This window comes from Ipomoea nil, unplaced genomic scaffold, assembly GCF_001879475.1.
Source record: "Ipomoea nil cultivar Tokyo-kokei standard unplaced genomic scaffold, Asagao_1.1 scaffold3016, whole genome shotgun sequence".
Taxonomy (NCBI): Eukaryota; Viridiplantae; Streptophyta; class Magnoliopsida; order Solanales; family Convolvulaceae; genus Ipomoea; species Ipomoea nil.
Genome location: NW_017619444.1, coordinates 1475026 through 1500807, shown reverse-complemented (window position 1 = coordinate 1500807; position 25782 = coordinate 1475026). Strand labels below are relative to the sequence as shown.

The window sequence follows — 25782 nt, the reverse complement described above, 5'->3', positions numbered from 1 at the left end:
TTTTATTTGAATCTATCTCAATTATATTATTCCAATTTGTTTGCTGTATGTATGGTGGCGGCGTGGAGTTAGTTCCAAAATATGGCTTCTGCTACCCCTTCACCATCATCATCAACTCCGAAATTTACTTATGATGTTTTCTTGAGCTTTCGAGGGGAAGATACTCGCAAGAACATTGTGGATCACCTTTACCATTGGCTGAAACAAAAAGGTCTCCATACCTTCAAAGATGACGAGCGGCTGGAGAAAGGACAGCCTATCGCTCCAACTCTTCTGCAAGCTATTCAAGAATCAAGATTTGCTGTTGTCGTCTTCTCCATGACCTACGCGTCATCGGCGTGGTGTTTAGACGAACTTGTAAAAATCATGGAATGCAGAGAAAAACTCAACCAAGTTGTGGTGCCAATTTTCTACGACATAGACCCTTCACATGTGCGCAAACAAACTGGGCGTAGCTTTGAAGAAGCATTTGCCAAACATGAAGAGAATTTCACGGATGATAATGAGGGCAAGGCCAAGGTTGAAAGGTGGAGGAAAGCTTTGACAGAGGCAGGCAATATTGCAGGGCACCATTTGCAGGGTGATAAATATAACGGGTTTGCTCGCTTTCAACATCCTACCTTGTTTTCTTTATCATCTTACTCCCATTTTTTTTAATTTTAAATTGTTTTAGATCTTATTAAATATTACAGAGTATAATCAATTATAAGAGTTAGAGTGTGTTTGGTTCGCACATGGGAATTGGCACTACTACCAAAAAACGCTTTTAACATCGGTTTTTTAAGACTTTTAACGTCGATTTTGGAATAACCGACTTTATATGTTAGACGGTAAATGCTATTTCTGTAGTAGTGTGGAATCAGAATGGAATCAAATACTTGGTAATAGTATGGGTTTTCAGTTGTTATATTATAGACCGCGGTGCATAATCGATTATGCACCGCGGCCCATATACGGCGCCGTTTCTTTAAGTAAAGAAACGGCCCGCCGTTAGAGTTAACGGAGTCCGTTTGTTTGGTGTATTAAACACCAATTGACACTACAGTATATCCAAACCGACACTGCAGTTATATCAAAATGATACTGTAGTTATAGTGAAATGAAACTGCAGTGTATATAAACTGAAACTGAATAACATTTCACATATTTGAGTGTATATTGTACAATGAAGCTGTAATTATATCAAAATGATCATGTATTTGTGTTTTAATAAAACTATAGTGTATATAAAATAAAATTAAATAACATTTTTACATATTTGAGTCAATAAATATCGAATGAAACTATAGTTATATCGAAATGAAACTGTAGTTGTGTTCAACTGAAACTGCAGTGTATACAAAATGACACTGAATAACATAGTTACTTTTTGCAAAAGGGTGCGAAACGGCGAAAATAAACACTATTAATTTTCATTTAAAAAAAAAAAGACGCGCGGTGCATAATCCATTATGCACCGCGATGCATAATATAATTTGCCATGGGTTTTGGTGAAAGTATTTTGCATGTTTTGTAGTAGGGTGGAATTAGAATGATTAACAATATATATTGATGGTTGGTTACGTATGACCTTATAATGGGAATAAATGTTTTAAAAATACAAAATAAAAAATCAAGGCAATTGATCTTAATATAATGATATTCAAAGCACCAATATGAACACAAAGAATAAAAACAAAAATCTAAAACATACACTAATCCAAACTTAAAAATCATATTACCAATAATGCAATAAGATAGAATGATACCTTTATTAATTAGGAAATTGAGTTTTTAATTGAAGAGGTAATCAAATCCATAGTTGTGTTTTAAAAAGTTGTCAACCAAACATTAACTATGATTTTGATTCCCATTCCTAGTGTGCAAACCCATGAACCAAACACACCCTTAGTCCTTTTTCAGAATATCCCCTTTGGTCCTAGTATTATTGTGGCATGCCTTTTTTTTTTTTGGTCCTCAATCAACAAAACCGTTTATAAATTCGGTAAAATATAATGACATTTAGGGTCTGTTTGGAAACCCGGAAAATCACTTTTGGAAAATGACTTCTGGAAAATGAGTCATTTTCCAAAAGTCATTTTCCTTTCCTGTGTTTGGCTGCACAATGGAAAACTGTCTTTTGGTGTTTGGTTCATTTTCCAGAAAATGATGGAAAATTGTCTTTTGGTGTTTTGTTCATTTTCCAGAAAATGAACAAAATGGCATACTAAAACATTTTAATTATTATATACCGAATATGACATTTTAAAATCACAATTACATGTTAGAAACAACATAAATGCATAAATAATCAAGTCTTGAAAATTAAAATTCACAAATTAAGCAAAAGCATTTTATTATATAATCAGTACAAAAAAAATAACAGCAACATGATTTGACATAAAAAAAAAAAAAAAAAAAAATTGCATCTGGTTTCGGAACTGGTTTTCCGCATCAAAACCAGATCTGGTTACCGATGCGGAAAACCAATTCACTGGTTTCCGATCGAAAACCAGTGACCTCGATCGGAAACCAGTGACTGCACTGGTTTCCCCAGCCGGAAACCAAACTGGTTTCCGGCTGGGGAAACCAGTGAAGAAGGTTGAAAAAAAAAATCAAAAAGGGGAAGTCATTTTTTGGGAGAAGAAGGTTTGAGCGTGTGTTGATTGGAAGATGGAAAATGACTTCCGCCAAAAAAAAGTGGAAGTCATTTTCCGGATTTTAGCCTTCATTTTCCATTGACTAATAAGCATTTTTCCTTTGATCATTTTATTTTCAGCCTTTCCAAACACCAAAAACCCGGAAAATGATTTCCAGAAGTCATTTTCCGGGTTTCCAAACAGACCCTTAGGTCTTCAATTATGAATTCTTTTCAAAAAAATAAAAATAAAAATATAGTGAGTCAACCCACTTTATATAAAATAGATTGAAATGTCCTTTGTATTTAAGGACATTTCAACAATTTTGTTAACGGAGAAACAAAAATGGTCATGCCACAATAATACTAGGACCAAATACGAATGTTCTAAAAAAGAAGGATTAAAAGTGGACTGTCACAAATAAATTTAGAACAAAAAATCAAATTAACTCCTAATTATAAATATAAATTGAAAAACTACCAACTACTAGTTCGATGTCTTCTCAGGTTTGAAACAAAATGTATCGAAGCAGTCATTGCTGACATATCGAAACAACTGCCTCCACCTCCAAGTGTCCAAAAAAGTTTAGTGGGATTAGAGTCGCGGCTTGAGGAAATAAGAAGGAAGTTGAAAGTGTGGGATGAGGATGTTAAGCTAGTATTAGGCCTTTGGGGTATGGGCGGAATTGGGAAAACAACCATTGCAAGAGCTACTTTTGATAGATTTTCTAGTGGATTTGATGACTCATGTTTTCTTGCTGATGTTAGAAAATATGGGTTGGAAGCCTTGCAAAAGAAACTCCTATCAAAACTTCTGAAGGAAAATTCAATTCATATAGATGATGTGGATGAAGGAATTCAGATGATACAGAAAAGGCTCGAATGGAAGAGAGTGTTGATAGTTCTTGATGATGTAGATCATCGGGATCAATTAGATAAATTGGTTGGAGACGGTGAATGGCTTTGTAATGGTAGTAGAGTCATCATAACTACAAGAGACAAGCATTTATTCACTCAATTTAGTGTTGTTGAATGTTATGAAGTAAATAAATTGGAGGAAGAAAAAGCTCTAGAACTATTTAGTTGGCATGCTTTTAAGAAAGAATCCCCCGAGAATGGATTTGAAGATCTATCTACCTCTTTTGTAGCTCATGCTGGTGGCCTTCCATTAGCCCTTAAAGTCTGGGGTTCTTCTCTATGTGGACAAACAGACCAAAAAGTGTGGGAAAGCACACTAGGGAAGATTAAAGGCATCCGAGATGGGGAAGTTATTGAAAAGCTTCGAATAAGTTATGATGGATTAGATGAGGAGTGCAAAGAAGTATTTTTGGATATAGTATGTTTTTTTCGGGGCAAGCGTTGCGATATTATAGAAGAAGTACTTGATGGTTGTAAATTAAATCCTGTCGCAAACATATCTATGCTTATTGATAGATGTCTTTTATTTGAATCAATTGGATATGGTTGGCGTCGTATTCATATGCATGATTTGATACATGAGATGGGGTTGAATATTGCAAGAGAAAAAAGGAGTAGGAGATGGCGGCTTAACCACCTTGATGATGTAAGATACATTTATTGTGGCTAGCTTAATATCTTCCTAATTCCTAATTATATTAATAAGCTAACATCAAGTGGTTTTTTTTTTTTTTTTTTTTTTTTTTTTAAATGTTTTTTTTTTTGCATTGAATTAAAATTATTAATATACATATTATTTTCTTGTTATAGGAGCCTAAAGCGGTGGAAGGTCTTTTGCTTTCATTCAACTGTGATGATGAGAATATTAGCCTTTGCATTGAAGCTTTCAAACAAATGACAAAATTGAAGATGCTCATTGTTGAATATCATAAATGTTATCTTTGTAGCTCAGTGTCTACTCATCAAAGTATTGAAGCTTTCAAAGAGATAGGCATTATGAGTTATCTTCCTAGGGGTTTGGTGGTGCTTAAATTCCAACGTTATCCATGGTCAAAGCCTTTTTGCCCAATGGTATTAATACTTATCCAACTCTGCACTTTGTATTAATCTTTTTTTTTTCTTTATTTAAGAGTTCAACCTTTCTTTAATTATCCTCAATTCTTTTGTTGCAGGAAATGAAAAAACTTACCTATTTGGATCTTAGCTCATCGAACTCTTTGTTAGAAACCCCAAATTTTGCAAAGATGCCAAATTTGGTGAATTTAAACCTTTCACGTTGCAAGAACTTAAAAACGATCGATCCATTTGTTGGAAATCTTACGAAACTTGTTAAATTGAATTTAAGTGAATGCAAAAACCTTACAAAGCTTCCCAGCTTCAATAAGGTAAGTTTCATGTCTCAAGTTTCTCAATTTTGACAATTGCACTAAGTTATAAAATTTTCAAGAAATCAAGGCAAGTACACTAAATCTAGAGGAGTTTGATTTTATAGAAATTGAAATTACAAAATCTCCCATATCTTAGCACCAACTATGCACTTTGTGTTAGTAATTTATCTTTTATTTTTTATATTTTTAATTTAAGGGACGACAACGTAATATTTTATAGTAAGTCTCATTCTTCTAGTGTAGGAAATGGAAAACTTTATCCATAAGAGTTTATATCAATTTGACTATTCTCATTCGTCTCATGCAGGAAATGAAGAAGATTACCCTTATTGATCTTAGATTTTGCAGCTCTTTGTTAGAAACTCCAAATTTTGCTATGATGCCAAATTTGAAGTATTTATACCTTTCAAAGTGTGAGAAATTGAAAGAGATTCACCCATCTATTGGGAATCTTACAAAGCTTGTCAAATTGGATTTTAACAAATGTAGTAGCCTTGAGAAGCTTCCCAACTTTAACAAGGTATCGTTTTTCCGTAATCTCAAGCTTAAAAATTGCATGTACAAAATATTTCAAAAATCAAGGCAAGTACATCACATCTAGTGGAGTTGATTTATTGTGTGCTAGGATTATATATAGCTTCTCTCATTGACACAACAACTTAGTAATGTGTTAGTTATTTTTTAATCTAAGTAGTCACATCAATATGATTATTCATATTCTTCTATTGCAGGAAATGAAGAACATTACCTATTTGCAACTTAGATCTTGCAGCTCTTTGATAGAAACGCCAGATTTTACAATGATCCCGAATTTGGAGTATTTAAACCTTTCTCAGTGTAAAAAATTGAAACAGATCCACCCATCAGTTGGAAATCTTATGAAACTTGTCAAATTGTATTTGAACAAATGTAGAAACCTTGAGAAGCTTCCCAACTTTAACAAGGTATCATATCGCTAGAATCTCAAGCTTAAATATTGCATAAAATTAATAAACATTTCATAAATAAAGGCAAGTACAACACATGCATCTAGTTAAGTTGGATTTATTATTTGTTAGGATTATAGAATTTCTCTCATCTAAGCATCGACTTGGCAATATGTGTTAGTTATTTTCAAAATGTTTTTTAAGTTAAAGAGTTCTAATCAATTCGTTTATTCTATTCAGGAAATGAAGAACATTATCCATTTGGATCTTAGATTTTGCAGCTCTTTGTTAGAAACTCCAAATTTTTCTATGATGCCGAATTTAATGTATTTATCCCTTTCAAAGTGTAAGAAATTGAAAGAGATCCACCCATCTATTGGAAATCTTACAGAACGTGATGCCTTGGAGTTGGATGGATGTAGTAACCTTGAGAAGCTTCCCAACTTTGACCAGGTATCAAATTTCTAAAATCTCAAACTTCAAATTGCATAACATTACAAAAACATTTCATAAATCAAAGCAATAACACCATATCTATTGGAGTTAGATATATTATTATAGATAAAATTGTAATTTATGCCCCTACATAAAATGCCAATTATCAATTTCACTCATGAATTATTAGTGGTGTAAATGGTGCCCCTCAATTTTCCTCCCTGTATGGTACGGAAGGGGCAATAAATGTACCGTTTCAAAAAATTGAGGGGTAACATTTACACCATTAATAATTCAGAAGTAACATTCATAATTGACATAGGGGGGGGGGGGGGGGGGGCATATAATTTTCCCTATATTATATGTTGGGATTATAGAATTTCCTTCATCAATGCAACAACTCGGTAATATGTGTTAGTTATTTTAAAAAAAAATATTTAATTTAAGAGTTTTGGTGAATTTGACAAATCTCATTCTTCTCATTCAGGAAATAAAGAACATTACCCATTTGGATCTTACATCTTGTAGCTCTTTGTTAGAAACTCCAAATTTTGCTATGATGCCAAATTTGAAGTATTTAAACCTCTCGAAGTGTAAGAAATTGAAAGAGATCCACCCATCAGTTGGAAATCTTATGGTACTTAACGTCTTAGATTTGGATGGATGTAGTAACCTTGAGAAGCTTCCCAGATTTGACAAGGTATAATATCCCTACTCTCTAAAATCTCGAACTTCGAATTGCATGAAATTACAAAACATTTCAGAAATCAAGACATCTATACGATATCTAGTGGTGCTGGATATATTATATCTTGATATTATAGAACTTCCCTCATTGACATAAAAAACTCGACAATATGTGTTAGTTTAAAAAGTTTTTTTTTTTGATTTTTTTTTTAAATTTAAGAGTAATAATCAATTTGACTAATCTATTTGGCCTCATGCAGGAAATGAAGAATATTACCCATTTGGATCTTACATCTTGTAGCTCTTTATTAGAAACTCCAAATTTCGTTATGATGCCAAATTTGAAAGATTTAAACCTTTCAAAGTGTGAGAAATTGAAAAATATCCACTCATCTATTGGAAATCTTACTGAACTTGATGTCTTGAATTTGGATGGATGTAGTAACCTTGAGAAGCTTCCCAACTTTGACAAGGTATCATATCTCTCTAATCTAAAATTTCACAATGCATAAAATTACAAAACATTTCTGAAATCAAGACAAGTATACCATATCTAGAAGAGTTGGATATAATATATGTTAGGATTATAGAAATTCCCTCATCAACAAATCAACAAAACAACCAGGCAATATATGTTAGTTATTTTTAAAAAGTTTTTTTTTTTTTTTTTTTTTTTTTTTTTTTTTTTTTTTAAACTTAAGTGTTCTGTTCAGTTTGACTAATCTCATTCTTCTCATGCAGGAAATGAAGAAGGTTACCCGTTTGGATCTTACATCTTGTAGCTCTTTGTTAGAAACTCCAAATTTTGCTATGATGTCAAATTTGAAGTATTTAAACCTTTCAAAGTGCGAGAAATTGAAAGAGATCCACCCATTCGTTGCAAATCTTATGAAACTTGATGTCTTGAATTTGGATGGATGTAGTAACATTGAGAAGCTTCCCTGCTTTGACCAGGTATAATATCTCTAGAATCTCAAACTTCGAATTGCAAAAAATTAGAAAGTATTTCATAAATCAAGTATACCATAGCTACTGGCTTGGAGATATTATATGTTAGAATTATATATAAAACTTTCCTCATTGACGCAAAAACTCGAGAATATGTGGTAGTTATTTTTAAAAAGGTTTTTAATTTAACAATTGAAATTAATTTGACTAATCTAATTCGTCTAATGCAGGAAATGAAAAATATTACTCATTTGGATCTTACATCTTGTTGCTCTTTGTTAGAAACACCAAATTTTGCTATGATGCCAAATTTGAAATATTTAAACCTTTCAAAGTGTGAAAAATTGAATGAGATCAACTCATCTATTGGAAATCTTACGGAACTTGATGTCTTGGATTTGGATGGATGTAGTAAACTTGAGAAGCTTCCCAACTTTGACAAGGTATCATATCTCTTGAATCTCAAACTTCAAATTGCATAAAAATACAAAACATTTCGAAAATCAAAGCAAGAACAACACATCTAGGGGAGTTGGATATATTATATATGTTTGAATTATAGAACTTCGCTCATCGATGTAACAACTCTACAATATATGTTAGTTATTTTGAAAAAGTTTTTTAATATAAGTTTTGTTGATCAATTTGACTAATCTCATTCTTTTCATGCAGGAAATGAAGAATATTACTAGATTGGATCTTACATCTTGTAGCTCTTTGGTAGAAACTCCAAACTTTGCTATGATGCCAAATTTGAAGTATTTAAACCTTTCAAAGTGTGAGAAATTGAAAGAGATCCACTCATCAGTTGAAAATCTTATGGAACTAGCTTTACCCAGGTATAATCTCTAGAATCATAAACTTCAAATTGCATGAAATTACAAAACATTTCAGAAATCAAGGCAAGTACACCACATTATATGTTCGGATTATAGAACTTCCCTTATTGTCGCGACAACTCTACAATATGCATTAGTTATTTTTGAAAAGTTTTTTTAATTTAAGAGTTCTAATCAATTTTCACTATTCTCATTCGTCTCATGCAGGAAATGAAGAACATTACGCATTTAGATCTTACATCTTGTAGCTGTTTGATAGAAACTTCGAATTTTTCTTTGTTGCCGAATTTGAAGTATTTAGACCTTTCAAAATGTGAGAATTTAAAAGAAATCCACCCATCTATTGTAAATCTTACAAAACTTGATGTCTTGGATTTGGATGGATGTAGTAAACTTGATAAACTTCCCAGCTTTGACCAGGTATCATATTTCTAGAATCTCAAACTTCAAATTGCATAACATTACAAAATGTTTCTAAAAGCAAGGTAAATACACCATATATAGTGGAGTTGGATATATTATATGCTTGGATTATAGTACTTCTCCCATCGACGCAACAACTCGACAATATGTGTTAGTTGTTTTTAGAATGTTTTTTAATTTAAGAGTTTATGATTAATTAGACTAATCTCATTCTTCATATGCAGGAAATGTTAAACATTACCCGTTTGGATCTTACATCTTGTAGCTCTTTGTTAGAAACTCCAAATTTTGCTATGATGCCGAAATTGAAGTATTTAAACCTTTCAAAGTGTGAGAAATTGAAAGAGATCCACCAATCAGTTGGAAATCTTACGGAACTTGATGTCTTGAATTTGGATGGATGTAGTTACCTTGAGAAGTTTTCTAGCTTTGACAAGGTATCATATCTCTAGAATATTAAACTTCAAATTGCATAAAATTTCAATACATTTCAGAAATGAAGGCGAGTACACCATATCTATTGGAGTTGCACATAATATATGTTGGGATTATAGAACTTTCCTCCTCAACGCAAAAACTTGAGAATATGTATTAGTTATTTTTATAAAGTTTTTTAATTTAAGAGTTCTATCAATTTGACTAATCTTATTCGTCTCATGCAGGAAATGAAAAATATTACCAATTTGGATCTTACATCTTGTAGCTCTTTGTTAGAAACTCCAAATTTTGCTATGATGCCAAATTTGAAGTATTTAAATCTTTCAAAGTGTGAGAAATTGAAAGAAATCCACCCATCGGTTGGAAATCTTTCAAAACTTGATATCTTGGATTTGGATGGATGTTGTAACCTTGAGAAGCTTCCCTACTTTTACAAGGTATCATATCTCTAGAATCTTAAATTTCTAATTGCATAAAATTACAAAACATTTCGCAAATAAAGTAAAACCTTATCTAGTGAAGTCGAATGTACTATATGTTGGTATTATAGAGCTTCCTTCATCAATTGAACAATTAGGCAATGCGTTATTTATTTTTAAAAAGTTTTATAATTTTAGAGTAATGATCAATTTGATTATAATCTCATCTTTCTCATGTAGGAAATGAAGAACATTACTCGTTTGGATCTTACATTTTGTAGCTCTTTGTTAGAAACTCCAAATTTTGCTATGATGCCTAATTTGAAGTATTTAAACATTTCAAAGTGTGAGAAATTGAAAGAGATCCACCCATCTGTTGGAAATCTTACAGAACTTGATGTCTTGGATTTGGATGGATGTAATAAAATTGAGAAGCTTCCCAGCTTTGACCAGGTATCATTTATCTCAAATCAAAATCTTCAATTTTCATTACATTACAAAGCATTTCTGAAATTAAGGCAAATACACCGTATCTAGTGGAGTTGGATATATTATACGCTGGTATTGTAGAACTTCCCTCGTCGAAGCAACATCTCAGCAATATGAGTTACTTATTTTAAATAAATTTTAAATTTAATATTTTTGATCAATTTGACTAATCTTATCTTTCTCATGCAGGAAATAATGAAGATTACCCATTTTGATCTTACATGTTGTAGCTCTTTGTTAGAAACTCCAAATTTTGCTATGATGCCAAATTTGAAGTATTTAAACCTTTCAAAGTGTGAGAAATTGAAAGAGATCCATTCATCTATTGGAAATCTTATGGAACTTGATGTCTTGGATTTGGATGGATGTAGTAACCTTGAGAACCTTCCTAGCTTTTATCAGGTATCGTATCTCTAAAATTTCAAACTTCAAATAACATATTTTTTTAAGGGAACCAGTGTGGTTATATTTTGATAAATACTGAAATAGAGTCAGGAGGGACAGTCTCCCAATACATAGTTGTAGCTTGTTCAAAATCAGTAGAAGCTAAACTATGTGCTAAATACTTCTGCGATCTAGGAATAAAAAGAACTGAGCAGGCATGAAATGCCGAGATATAAGCTTTGCAACTATCAATAACATAACCAGTATAAGTTCGGGGCGGATCATCTGACGAAGATAGATAGCACTGCAGTGTATGACAATCTGTGTATAAACGAACAGAGTGTTCTCCACGAGCATGTAGCCAAGACAGTGCCTCATTTGCCGCAAATGCTTCGGCCATAAGTGGTGAGAAACAGTTTGGAAGGGGGGCGCTGTATGCCGAGATATATCCACCATTCGCATCAAGCAATATTACTCCAAACGTGGCTGAGTTTGTGGCATGGCGGTAGCCGGTGTCGACATAGAATTTCCGATGTTGCATCGCGACAGCGTGATCCGAGGCGGCGATAGGTAGCAGTCCGGCCGTGGAGGCAGCCGGCGGTCCTTTGGCCGAGGAGGCAGTGGCCAGCGGCGCATTAGGCATTACATCGTGAACTTTCCTCCATGCGTGCAAGGTGGCAGTTGCTGTGGCAAGTATTTTCCTGGGCAATGGTAGGCACGCATCCCAAACCGCTCCGTTTCGCGCCCTCCAGATATGATATAGAATAGCTGCTGCTTACATAATTCCATTAGTGTCTAGAACATTCAAGATTGCACTAAACCAGTCATGGAAAATATTTGTTGTAATATTGGGGAGTGGAAGGTTAGATTGAGCCCATATGGAATGTGAAAAATCACACAAAACCAATGAGTGCATAGTATCCTCATGAATGATTCCACAAATGGCACAAATTGGATCAACATCCACCCTCTTTATAATCAAATTATTAGTAGTGGGGAGGATATCACTTATAGCTCTTTGTAAAAGAGTCTTCCACTTTGGGGGTATTTTTAGCTTCCACAGGGTGGGCCATTTATTAAAATCCCCATTACTACTAGCCTCATAATCCCCAATAATGCGCTTATAGCCATTTTTCACCGTGTAACGACCATTTGGGTCCCCATGCCAGTACCAAGGATCTTCATAATCCGGGGAGACAAGTATTTTCATAATCCTAGTCACATTATTAGGCTGGAAAATATCTGTGAGTATGTGGTGATCCCATGTTTTGGTTGCCTGGTCAATTAAACCCATCACTCTGGCTCCTGCCAATTGTTGGGGATCTCTGTATGGATCATTGGGTCTAGGTCATCCTGGAACCAAGGATGCTCCCAAATTAAAGTAGTATTACCATTTTCAACTCGCCGTCTCACCTCACTACAAATTAGGTCCTTAGCTGCCATAATACTACGCTAACAGAAACTGGGATTATTTCCTATCCCTACCTTCGAAAAAGTCTGAGTAGGGAAGTATCTTGCCTTGTAAATACGTGACAGTAATGAGCCTGGATTTGTTAACATTCGCCATGCCTGCTTGCCCAGCATTGCCAGATTAAAAGCCCTTAGGTCTTTAAATCCCAGACCTCCATATTTTTTAGGAATACACAATCTATCCCAGGCCTTCCAATAAATACCTCGGTCAGATCCTGAACCCCACCAGTACCTGTTCATCACCCTCTCAATGGCTGTGCAAACTGCCACAGGCAATAAAAAAACGCTCATTGAAAAGGTTGGCATAGAATGAGCCACACTTTTCAATAATATTTCCTTACCGGCCTGTGATAAAAGCTTCTTGTTCCATGAACCAATTCTTTGTATGATTTTATCCTCAATATAGGCAAAAACTGCTTTTTTATTGCTCCCAACAAAATATGGAAAACCCAGATATTTTCCAAACTTAGGGGCCTGAATAACACCCAGAATCTGGGCGACCTCATCCCTGTCATTTATTCCAGTATTCTTGCTATAACAGTTTTTGATTGTCGTAGCCTCTTGCACATTAGCTTTAAAAAATAACAAATTGTCATCCGCGAAAAATAAATGAGAGATTGGGGGACTCCCCTTGCTACCCTGCATCCATGTATTAAACCGGTAGTTTGTGCTTGCTGTAATAGTAAAGATAGGCCTTCTGCACAAATAATAAAGAGATAGGGAGATAATGGATCACCTTGCCTCAAACCTCGAGTGGGAGTTACCTGGTCACTACGAGATCCATTAATCAAGAAGCTATATGAGACAGTAGTTACACATAGCATAATTAATTTTACCCACTGCTCATCAAAACCTAGAGCCAAAAGCATTCCTCTCAAGAAAGGTCATTCCATACGGTCATATGCTTTTGCCATATCTAATTTCAGGGCCCCCCAACCAACCGCACCACATTGCTTTCTATTTAAATAATGCCCAACTTCTGTAGCGATTAAAATATTATCAGTGATAAGTCTATCTGGTATAAGTACACTCTGCGAGTCTGAAATAATATCCTTCATCATAGGCTTCATCCTATTAGTAATGATCTTAGCCATAATCATGTATACCACATTACTCAAAGTTATAGGTCTAAGATCTGGGACCAGCTCGAGGGTATTCTTCTTGGGGATTAGCACAACATCTGTATCATTCAAATTGGGAGCAAAAAATCAGGTATTTAGGCAGTTGATTATAAACTGTGAAACATCCCCCCACTACATCCCAAAAATGCTGATAGAATCCTAGGTTCATTCCATCAAGGCCCCCCTTTATCAGGAAGCATAGCAAATAGAGCATCTTTTACCTCATTTATTTCAAAGGCCAGAGTAAAGACTCATTTTGGGCGCCGCTAACACGTGGGGTTATATTACCAAACAAGTTATCACCACTACCAGGATTGCTAGTGCAAAAGATTTTATCAAAATAATTCCTTTCAAAGCTTCCCCCTCAACCCAATCCCCATAATCATTCATAAGTGTAACACCCCCTAAAAACCATGCTATTTAAAACCTTAAAACATGCAGATATCTAAACCAAAACATCAAACACAACGGAAGACTGAAAGAGGATATATATAAAACATAGGGAACGGGGTGCTATGCCACGCTCACTCAAAGTTGAACGCACATGCTACATCTGCATTGTTCAACAACTAAAATCAACATAACAAAGTACTAAGTCTAAATTGGCTCACAGGTCACAAAACATAAGAGGGGAGCTATACTAGCTAGCACTAGACCGCGCACTCGTCTAAGCATCACCTGAAAGAAGCATATAAAACATGGGACGACGCCCGGTCAGCGAATAATGCTGGTAACCCACCAATACATGTGAAATATCATACATAGATAAGATATAAGTTTGTAAAGCCATTTTCGAAATGGAACACATATATATAAGTCCAAAACCAAGAGTAATAGTCAACACAAGACTCAACACTCTCAACAAGAACAGGGGAACACATCCCAAGACTACAAAGAACAACAACGACTCACAAGAAGTCTCAAGGTATAATCTATCGTCACACAATAGATTAATACCCGACATGCATAACTCAAAGGAATAAGGACACACCAAACGGCAACACATGCCAAGGCAACACATGCCTTTGTGACTACACACGTCACAAGAAGATAACTCACAACAACGGCTACACAAACCCTCGTGACATCACCATCACGAGTTGATATGCCTTCCTTATGCACGGTTCCAACCTTATGGCTACCCCCAACCTTATGTCTAGTTCCAACCTTTACCTCCAGGACCCATGTACACCAAGTCCAACCTTTTCCCTCCAAGGACCGTCGTCCCCTCTCCAACAGAACTCCAACAGAACCACCGATTTCATAGTACACGAGGGTACCGATCACACACACGGCAACTGTAACACCCCAGATTTTCGAAACTTTTAAAGCTTATATAATAAAGGTAATTTCTCATAAAATCCCAAACAGAGTAATACTAATCACAAGTGTATGGGGTGCTATGCCACATCTGAGCTGGAGAACTCAGATGCACAGGCTAAACTAACTAATATCCTCAATACATCATTATGGCACGCAGGCCGAAAGGAAAGACTATCTATCTAATCCACGATCTTCTAGCGCGCTCTGGGATATACTCGTCTGTGCCTGAAAGCCAAATATATCTGTTCAGCGAGAGATGCTGGTAACCCACTCCAACGCGTTGAAATACATTATAGATAGATATATATAGATATAAGAAAAGTCATTTTGAAGCAGGAAGATATATCCTAGGAAACTCTAGTTTTAAAAATCGGATTAGACTCGACAAATAGGGATAAGCACATTCAACAATTATAACCAAACATGTAAAGATACTAGCATATATCCTATGAGATAAGCACATTCAACAGTTGTAACCAAACATGTAGAGATGCTAGCATATATCCTATAGTCACGGATTCAATTCAACTCATTTATATCATCATTTAACTCATCACACAAGCACACTTTGTTGGCGCCACAGGACCTCGCATGCCCATACATGAGGGTCAACGCATATAGCTCTGACACGGCCCCGCAGCACCCTGCCCCGTATCGCAACACGGAGGGGTCAATCGCAACCGACCGATGAACCGCAGCTCATCATAATGTTTGGTCGCAACCAAACAGTGGACCGCAGCCCAAGAGTAGTCATCTGACGCAGCCAGGAATATGAACCGCAGCTCATGTAAAACGTTTGATCGCAACCAAACGGTGGACCGCAGCCCGAGAGTGTAGATCTAACCGCAGCCAGCTTCTGAACCGCAGCTCAGGAATAACCAATTTGATCGCAACCAAATTGGGGTATCATGCACACATAACACATAGCAAACACATGCAACCCACATTGACACATTGGGAAGGGGGAGAAATCGTATAACAAAACCTATGCGTGATCATCCACGTACTAAAAATACACCTAAGGGGTTCATACTTCTCACACCTAGGCCAACGGGATACCAATTCAACTAGCATGCAATATATAAGACTCATTCGACCTACGAATGGTACCCGAACATCAAACTAGACATAGGCACGATAGACGGAGTCCGTTGGGACACCACGGGGGTCGGGGGAACATCAAACGGGGAAGCCGGGATCCCGAAGTGGGACAATTTCCAGCGGGTAGCGGTGGGTGAGGGGTCACCCGCCGGTGGCAAATTTCCGGGCAGCGGGTGCCCGGCGGGCAGTCGCCTGCCCGCCGGCTGCCCGCTGCCGGCGATGTCCATCCTGGCCGCGGGTAGGTGGCGGGTCCCCTACCCCCACCTACCCCCCACTGACTCTTTTTCACCAATAACGCCCCGAGAACCTTTGTGGAACCCGAAATCATGCTTAGACACTTTAAAACGCAATTGATGGCAACACGTAGACAATTAACGGATCAAAAACGGGAAATATACATCACATATCCTATCATGCTTTCTACACATAATTAACACCCCAAACATGCGAATTCCCACCCAACACATTGAGAATAACATCATACGAATTTCACGTTACATCCTAGGGCTCTAATCACAATTAAATCATCAAGACGTAACCCATCTTTTAATATCAAGAAATATCAAGATTTGTCAAGAACATCACACAATCATCAAGAACCCTTATCATCATCAAGAATATCAAGATAAAACCATATCACCAATTATCAAGATCACATCATCAATATCATAACAATTTACCAAGACACAAGAATATAGGAGGATGCCTAAGAGGGAGATCATAGCTAGGAAAATAGGTTTTGTTGAGACATGGGTTACCTCTTAGCCTTAATTAGATTCCTTGGCTATTAAGGCTCTTTTCTCTATGATCTCTTTTTCTTGATTTCTCCTACGTTTGGTGGTGGGGAATTCTTGGGAATTCTTGTATGGTGCTATTTATTATGGTGTGGGTTCTAATTGCTTTCTAATCCCCTATTTATAGAATCAGGAATCCTAATCATACTCTGAATAATAAAGGCCTACTTTCTTTATTCCTAATAGGTATATAGGTCTAGAATTCCTAATTAGAATCTGATTAGTAAAAGGTTTACCCTCTTTATTCCTAATAGGCTTAAAACTCTAGTTTAGGCAAGGGTCCACAGCCCATGGTGGACCACATTAATTAATTAAAGGGAATCCTAACCAAATTAAATCCTTTTTAATTATTATTAACGTAATTAATTAAATAATTAATTCGGGATTGAAGGCCGTAACACGGGGTGTTACAGCAACACATGCCTCTCCAAAAACACATGAACCTTACACAAAGGCCACAACTCCATAATCACGTCATGGCCACCACGAGGACCACTGCAATACCTTGGTGACTAGTGTCCCATACCACTAATCGTGCAATCCAGGTAAAGCCACACACACATCACACCTCAACAGGAATCAATCAACGGATCACAACGAAGATATGAAACCATACTCAATCAAGGAATGGGTCACAGCCCAACAACAACAACGATGATTAACACAAGTTATCATCAACAATAGGAAGGTACAAACAATACACACGCTAGCATTTAAACACTGAACTAACATGCTTATCAAACGGGTAAACCAAACGTAGTTCCGAAGAACACACAAGACTCATCACGGTTCAACAAAACACAATGTTGAACACTTAGCACGATTCAAGACACCAAAACCTACATGGATTCCTACCATATAGTTCTAGACATACGAAACATCAAGAAGACACTCAAATAATTCCACAAAAGAACATTGGGAAGTCAAAAGACCAAATACCGAGTCAAAAGAATCACGGGGAACAAATCCCCAACCATCATCAAAACACGTACCCGCGGGAACCTTTCCCAAAAACCAACGTTCCCCGCGGGTGGTGGCGTGTGGACGCCTACCCGCGGATACACCTCTGTACCACAAATTTTCCCTTCGGGATTTTCAACACCAAGCTCAAATTCAAGTCCAAAACTTGCCAAAACTCACCAAATACAACAAAGTGACTTGAATTAAAGGAATAGCCAAGCAATGGCATACAAGAACCCTAAACACAAGCTCTAGATATGCATTTTCACAAGACAATGCATAAACACTCACATTTCATAGCAAAATCACATGTAGAATCCAAAAATCATCAAATAGGTAAGAAAAATAGATTTTGTAGAGCATGGGTTACCTCTTGTAGACAAAAACCTTCACTTAACACCTCACCAAGCTCCTAACAAAGCTCACCTTCCAAACTCACTTCAAGAACACACCAAAAGATCATAAAGATTCTATCTTTAAGAAAAGACACCTAAGAAAACACTAAAAACACAAGATGAACATAGATCTTACCCTCCTAGATGCCCAAATGTATGAAAGGTAGAATCTTGGAGACAACTCTTGAAGTTTTGACAAAGCTTCAACTTGGCATGGAAGAAAAGCTATCTACCTTTTTAGAGAGAAGGTGGAGCTAGAATTTGGAAAGTGTAAGGGGAGAAATGAGGGTGTTCTACTAGGTTAGCTTACAATACTAACACAAGGTGAAAAGTCAAGAATACCCTTACTAACATGAAGGGGTGTAAGGGAACAAGGGAACTCCTTACAAAGCTCAAGGTACAACTTTGACTTTGGGGTTGACTAGTCAATTACTAGTCCCGATTATTGAATTTTCAGGATTTTAGGAATTAAATTACCAATCGAAATAGGATTAATTATTTAATTAATCCCTTAATTGAATTTGGATTTCGGGGTGTCACAATAAGTCTAGATAATGCATTCTTTTTTTTTTTTTTTTTTTTTTTTTTTTTTTTTTTTTTTTTTTTTTTTACGGTGAGAGGCATACCTGTGATAAAATCTTGTATTCGCATCGGCATCTTTAAGCCAATGTTGTTTGGCTCTCTGTCTCCAATAAGCATCCTCCTGAGCCTCAAGGCAGGTAAGCTCCCCCTCTAGGCGTTGGAAATTAGTCAACGAGGCTAAATCAGTGCGCCCTCGTAGGTGTAATTGTTCCTTTCGAAGGCTCATGATCCGTTCCCCAAACTTATGATGCCGGTCACCACCCCACTGTGATAGTCGGTTTCCACAATATGAAATACAATCTTGCAAGCCCCCACTCCTCCCATTCTCCCAATACTTCTCAACCACTCCCCTGCACCCCTCATCATAAAGCCAGGCCATCTCAAATCGAAATCTCCGCCCTCCTACTCCTCTCTTTCCTACCGAATCATGGATCCCTAGGAAAAGAGCCGAATGATTAGACATATTGGTGAGCATATTAGAGACCCTCGCCCCTGCCACTATTTCACGCCATTCATCTGTAGCTAACACTTTATCTAGTCTCTCCTCAATCCATCTGTTCGTTCATTTCCCCTTCTCCCAAGTAAACTGGTAACCCTCCATTGGTAGCTGGGACAGCCCACAGTGCTCAACAACCTCCCCAAAACCGCGAAGGAGATTATTAGGATGCGGATTGCCCCCTTGTTTCTCATATTGGAACAGAAGGTCATTAAAATCAACCACCATAACCCAAGGCAAAGTAGATCTAGGGGCTAGCGATTTTAATAGGTCACACGCCTCAGTACGCCTATTACGTTGTGGAAAACCATAGTAACAAGTCATCCGCCAATCTGGCAGGCCAGTCATACTAACCTCTATATCAATATGGTTTTTTGAAAAGCTCAACAATCTTGCCGTGTTATTTCTCATCCATAATAAAGCCAGTCCACCACCCAAACCAACACCATCCACATAAAACAAGACATCAAAGCCAAGTCTTACAAGAATACGTTCTGCATGCTCTCTCGCCACCTTAGTCTCCATCAAAAAAATAAAATCAGGCTTTTTACGGGACGCCTTGTCCACAACTTCACGAACTGTACGTGGATTGCCCAAGCCACGACAGTTCCAGCTCAATGTATTCATTGGGTCGGGTGGGTCTGGGAACCAGAGCCCGCCACAAGAAAGTTTTTTGAAATGCTATCAACTTCCTCTCCTCTGGCCGGAAAATCATGCTTGCCAACATCATTCCCCACTGCCTGGCGGTGCTTCGACGACGCCACCACCCCCTCCTCCAAACTATGCGGCTGCGCCAGCGCACGTCTCCCTGGCCATCGTCCGAAGAGGCACTAACTTCCTCATCGACGACCCTCCCCGCCTGCTGCCGTATCACACCCGATCCCACCTCCGCCGATTCTCCTAGCGGCGGCAGAAGCCAAGAAGCCCCAACAGGACTCGGTCCACGCTGTTGTGCAGGCTCCATACATGTAAAATTTTGACACCCGAAACCCTAGCCTTCACACAGAACTTATCGAGGTGTCCCATCATCCCGCAGCAGAAACAGAAATTATGTAGGCGCTCATATTTCAGGTTCACCCATCCCCAGGTTTTATCACGCCGTATGAGTTTCATACGCTGTTTTAGCGGCTTGTCAATAGGAATTTCTACTCGTATACGGTAGAAAGTCTTCCACGGACCCCCAACTTTGCGATCATCACTACGAATAAACATCCCCAGAAAGTTACCAACCTGCTTAAGAACCACGTTAGATGTATATCCCATGGGCAGATCATACACCTGTACCCACATATCAACCGTATCCAATTTAACCTCCCCTGGGAGGAAGCCATCGTGAACCTGTCGACACACTAGCGTATGGTTGTCAATAGCCCACGGTCCTTCGTCCAAGACACGTCTCATGTCCATCTCATGGTAGAAGGCAAAGAGGAACAAATTTGAGTGAAACTCCGTTACCCTCATCCCCATGACCGGCTGGAACACCGAAGCCATAACCTGCCGCATGTACTCCACTTTGATAAGCTTCGCCGTCAAGAAACGGCCCACAACGGAGAACACCCGCCCCTCTGCGCCTGGCGCCGGCTCAAAGTCGGCTTCGGCCTCAACCCCAAGCTCCCCTTCTTCGAGCGCCATATCAGCCCAACGCTCCGCCAACCTCTCCATTCCACCTGCTTGATGTTGTGACTCCGTCCCTGCCATTGCAAACAGAAGCAGCGCTGGTCGTCGTCGGATATTGTGTTGTTACCGTAGGTGGATTAGCGAAACCCTAGAAGGGAGGAAGCGAAGGAAAACCCTAACTAGGGAGAGAATTAGTTAATGAGTAAGTTAATAAACTTCAAATAGCATATAATTACAAAAAAATTATGAAATCGATGCAAGTACACCATATCTAGTGGAATTTGAAATATTATATGTTGGGATTATATAACTCTTTTCTTTGAGTCAACAACTCACAATATGTGTTTGTTATTTGAGTTAATTACTGAAATGGTCCATTGACTATGGCGAAATTAACGATTTGGTCATTGACTAATTTTTTTTGACTAATTAAGTCTCTCAACTTCAAAAATCTTAACCAATTTGGTCCTCCATTTGTTTTGTCGTTAGACATCCACTAACTCGGGACCAAATTGGTACTTTTGCTATAGTCACGGGACCATTTTGGCCATCACATGCATCATTTTCACCGAAAATTTAATTACTAAAATGAGTTAATACCCAAAATCGTCCTCGACTATAGTGGTTTTTCTCAATTTCGTCCTAAACGACTTTGGTGACCTAATATCGTCCCAGACTTTTGTGTTTCGCGCAATTTAGTCCCAGACTTTTGTGCTTTTGCTCAATTTAGTTCATCATTTGTTTTTCTGTCCATTTGGTGTTAAATAAATAGACAATTAAGTAATTTTAATATTGGCATCTCTTTTGTAACACCCCAGATTTTCGAGACATTTAAAACTTATAAAATAAAGGTATTATCTCATTAAATCCCAAAACATAATACAAGTGTACGGGGTGCTATGCCACACCTGAGCTGGAGAACCCAGGTGCACAGGCTAACTAACTAATATCCTCAATAAATAATATGGCACGCAGGCCGAAAGGGGACTAACTACTTCTACGTTCCGAGTACTAGCGCCCTCCAGTGACTTATTCTTCTGTGCCTGAAAGCCAAATATATCTGTTCAGCGAGAGATGCTGGTAACCCACTCCAACGCGTTGAAATACAATACATATAGAGATATATATAGATATACGAAAACCATTTTGAGCATGAAGATAGATCCTACGAACTCTAGCTTTAAAATCGGGAATGACTCGACAGATAAGGCCAGACACAAGCAACAGTTATAACGAGCATATGCAGTTCACAACAGATAAGGCAGATAAGGCAAAGCATAACAATAATCATAACCCAACATGAACAATCCCCAATATAAATCCCATAGTCACATCCCCCAAGACACTCATAATCACCACTCATCCATATCACAACATATAACACACTTTGTTGGCGCCACAGGACCAATCGCATGCCTATACATGAGGGTCAGCGCATATAGCTCTGACACGGCCCCGCAGCACCCTGCCCCGTATCGCAACACGAAGGGGTCGATCGCAACCGACCGATGAACCGCAGCTCATCATAATGTTTGATCGCAACCAAACAGTGGACCGCAGCCCAAGAGAGTGTGTTATCTGACTGTAGCCAGGAATTCCCATCTGACTACAGCCAGCCTCTGAACCGCAGCTCAGGAAAGATGTCACCTGATTGCAGCCAGGAATTCCCATCTGACTACAACCAGCTTCTGGACCGCAGCCCAGGATACCGTCATCCGACTACAGCCAGGAATTCCCATCTGACCATAGCCGGCTTCTGAACCGCAGCTCAGGATAACCAATCCGATCGCAACCGAATTGGGGTAACACGCACACATAACACATAGCAAGCACATGCAACCCATATTACACCTTGGGAAGGGGGATAAAACGTATAACAAAACCTATGCGTGATCCATCACTTACTAAGAATAGTCCTAAGGGGTTCATACTTCTTCCACCTAGGTCAACGGGATACCAATTCAACTAGCATGCAATATAGTAGACTCATAAACCTACGAACGGTACCCGAAATATCAAACTAGACATAGGCACGATAAACGGAGTCCGTTGGGACACCACGGGGATCGGGGAAACATCAAACGGGGAAGCCGGGGTCCCGAGGGGGGGAATTTCCAGCGGGTAGCCGGTGGGTGGGGGTCCACCCGCCGGGCAATACTGTTCCGGGCAGCGGGTCGCCGGCGGGCAGCTGCCCGCCCGCCTGCTGCCCGCTGCCGGAACAGTGTTCCCGGCCGTGGGTAGGTGGCGGGTCCCCTACCCCCCCACCTACCCCCCACTGACTCTTTCATCAAATTTTCGTCCCGGGAACCGTTGTGGAACCCGAAACCATGCTTAGACACTTTTCAACGTAATCCACGACAACACATAGACAATTAACAGATCAAATACGATAAACGAACGGCACATAACCTATCATGCTTTTCTAATCATAATCAACACCCAAACATGCGATTTCCCCACCCGATAATCCAAGAATAATATCATACGATACAACCTAGGGTTCTAATCACTTTTATATCAACAAGAATACAATTCGTCTTCTAATTGCAAGATTCGGTAGGAACAACACATAATCATCAAGGATACCAATTAATCATCAAAAACATCATAATCATCAAGAACAACACATAATCATCAAAACCCCAATTAATCATCAAGAACATCATAATTATCAAGAAACTCCCAATATCAAGATTATCAAGATTCCTCACGGAATCATTATATCGACATCAATAATAATCATCATCAATCGCCATTTACAACAATATGGGGGAAACCCTAAGGGGAAATCATAGCTATGAAAATAGGTTTTGTTGAGACATGGGTTACCTCTTAGCCCTAATTAATTCCTTGGCTATGAAGGATCTTTCTTTAAGCTTTCTTGCTTTCTTGATTTCTTCTAAGGGAATTCTTGGAGCTCTCCTGGGGTGATGGGGCGTCTAGGCGTGTGGGGGGGGGGGGGGGGGGGGGGGGGTTCCGGGTGTCTTCTAAGTCCCCTATTTATATATTTAAGACTCCTAATTAGGGTCTGAATGGTATGGGTTTACTAATCATGTTCCTTATAGAACTCAGGGACTTGCTTTTGGGATAAGGTTCCATATTAATTAAAGCGGATCCTAATCACAATCTGAATAGTAAAAGGCCTACTTCCTTTATTCCTAATAGATAACTAGGTCTAGGATTCCCAATTAGGATCTAAATAGTAAAAGGTTTACTATCTTTGTTCCTAATAGGCTTAAGCCTCTAATTTAGGCAAGGGTCCACGGTTCATGGTGGACCCTATTAATTAATTAAATGGGAACTTAACATAATTAATCATATTTAATTATTATTAGCGGGATTAATTAAATAATTAATCTAGGATTAAAGGCCGTAACACGGGGTGTTACATCTTTACTCATAGACATGTGAACTGCGAAATCCCTTTTTTTTTTTACGAATTACTCCCAGAATTACTCCTAAAACTGCGAATATAAAATTTGATTTGCAGGTCCGGGAGTAATTCTGGGTGTAATTCGTACAAGAAAGAGGAATTTCGCACTTCACAAGTTGAAAGTAAAGAGAGATCAATATTGACATTACTGAATTGTCCCTTTATTTAACACCAATTTGACGGAATAACAAATGGAGGACGAAATTGAGCGAAACACAAAAGTCTGGGACGATATTAGGTCACCAAAGTTGTTTAGGACGAAATTGAAAAAAACCACTATAGTCGAGGACGCTTTTGGGTATTAACTCTTACTAAAATAGTCATTTGACTATAGCGAAATTACCAATATGATCCCGAGTTAACGGATGTCTAACGGAAAAACAAACGAAAGATCAAATTAGTTAAGATTTTTAAAGTTGAGGGACTTGATTGACCAAAAAAATTGTCAAGGGACCAAATTGGTAATTTCGCTATAATCAAATGACTATTTTAGTAATTAACTCTTTTTAATTTTCTTTTTAATTTAGGATTTCTGATCAATTTGACTAATCTCATTCATCTCATGCAGGAAATGAAGAACATTACCCATTTGGATCTTACATCTTGTAGCTCTTTGTTAGAAACTCCAAATTTTGCTATGATGCCTAATTTGAAGTACTTAAACCTTTCAAAGTGTGAGAAATTGAAAGAGATCCATCCATCAGTTGAAAATCTTACGAAACTTGAAGTCTTTTATTTGGATGGATGTAGTAACCTTAGAAGCTTCCCATCTTTGATCAGGTATCATATCAATAGAATCTCAAACTTTAAATTGCATAACATTACAAAATATTTAAAAAAAATGGCAAGTACACTATATCTAGTGAAGTTGGATATATTATATGTTGGGATTATAGAACTTCGTTAATCAATGCAACAACTTTACAATATGTGTTTGTTATTTTAAAAAAGTTTTTAAATTAAGAGTTCTAATCAGTTTGACTAATCTTATTCGTCTCATGTAGGAAATGAAGAATATTATCCATTTCGATCTTACAACTTGTAGCCCCTTGTTAAAAACTCCAATTGTGATAAATTGAAAGAGATCAACCCATTAGTCGGAAATCTTACGAAACTTGATGTCTTAGATTTGGATGGACAGCAACCTTAAGAAGTTTCCCGGCAAATTATGTTGTGCTTCATATCCGTATGCACCCTGCATGGTGCATACAGATGGAAAAACGACGTCGTTTTGCATAAAACATGCGCCCTACTTTAAAAAAAAAATCAGTTTCGATTCCTAGCAACAACATTATGTTATTCATTTTTAGTTCATTCATTTTGAATTTTTTAGTTATGAAATTCTGGAAGTGTAGTTATGCAATTCTGGAAGTGTAGTTCTGCAATTCTGGATGTGTAGTTATGCAATTCTAGAAGTGTAGTTATGCAATTTTGGAAGTATAGTTATGAAATTATGGATGTGTAGTTATGCAATTCTGATTTTTTTTTTTAAGTTAGACATCAAAACAACGTCGATTTTGCATCCGTATGCACCTGCATGGTGCATACGAATGCACAGCATAACGCTCCGATGTTTCCC

General features: G+C 37.8%; 1 protein-coding gene and 1 long non-coding RNA gene across 2 annotated transcripts; one reads left to right on the top strand and one right to left on the bottom strand.

Annotated features, from left to right (window-relative positions):
- On the top strand, nucleotides 1-25257 carry LOC109163300 (protein SUPPRESSOR OF npr1-1, CONSTITUTIVE 1-like). The gene is made up of 15 exons (XM_019312052.1): nucleotides 1-596; nucleotides 3125-4181; nucleotides 4346-4606; nucleotides 4708-4920; nucleotides 5231-5443; nucleotides 6090-6302; nucleotides 6772-6913; nucleotides 7855-7925; nucleotides 8592-8714; nucleotides 9089-9178; nucleotides 9406-9618; nucleotides 9844-10056; nucleotides 10279-10491; nucleotides 24772-24983; nucleotides 25208-25257. The coding sequence occupies exons 1-15, from the start codon at nucleotides 82-84 to the stop codon at nucleotides 25212-25214; spliced, it is 3756 nt and encodes a 1251-aa protein (XP_019167597.1). The 5' UTR covers nucleotides 1-81; the 3' UTR covers nucleotides 25215-25257.
- Nucleotides 6714-7441, bottom strand: LOC109163303. Its single transcript, XR_002051246.1, has 2 exons — nucleotides 7328-7441; nucleotides 6714-6867 (listed from the first exon to the last, which is right to left on the bottom strand). It is a non-coding gene; the product is annotated as an uncharacterized LOC109163303 (long non-coding RNA).
- Nucleotides 25258-25782: the final 525 nt, after the last annotated feature.

What these genes read in the sequence shown, in the direction of transcription:
- LOC109163300 (XM_019312052.1), top strand. Translation starts at nt 82, where the DNA reads ATGGCTTCTGCTACCCCTTCACCATCATCATCAACTCCGAAATTTACT. An exon ending in CAGGGTGATAAATATAACGG is followed by an intron (nt 597 to 3,124) that starts GTTTGCTCGCTT and finishes ATGTCTTCTCAG; the next exon opens with GTTTGAAACAAAATGTATCG. An exon ending in AACTTCCCAGCTTTGACCAG is followed by an intron (nt 9,179 to 9,405) that starts GTATCATATTTC and finishes CTTCATATGCAG; the next exon opens with GAAATGTTAAACATTACCCG.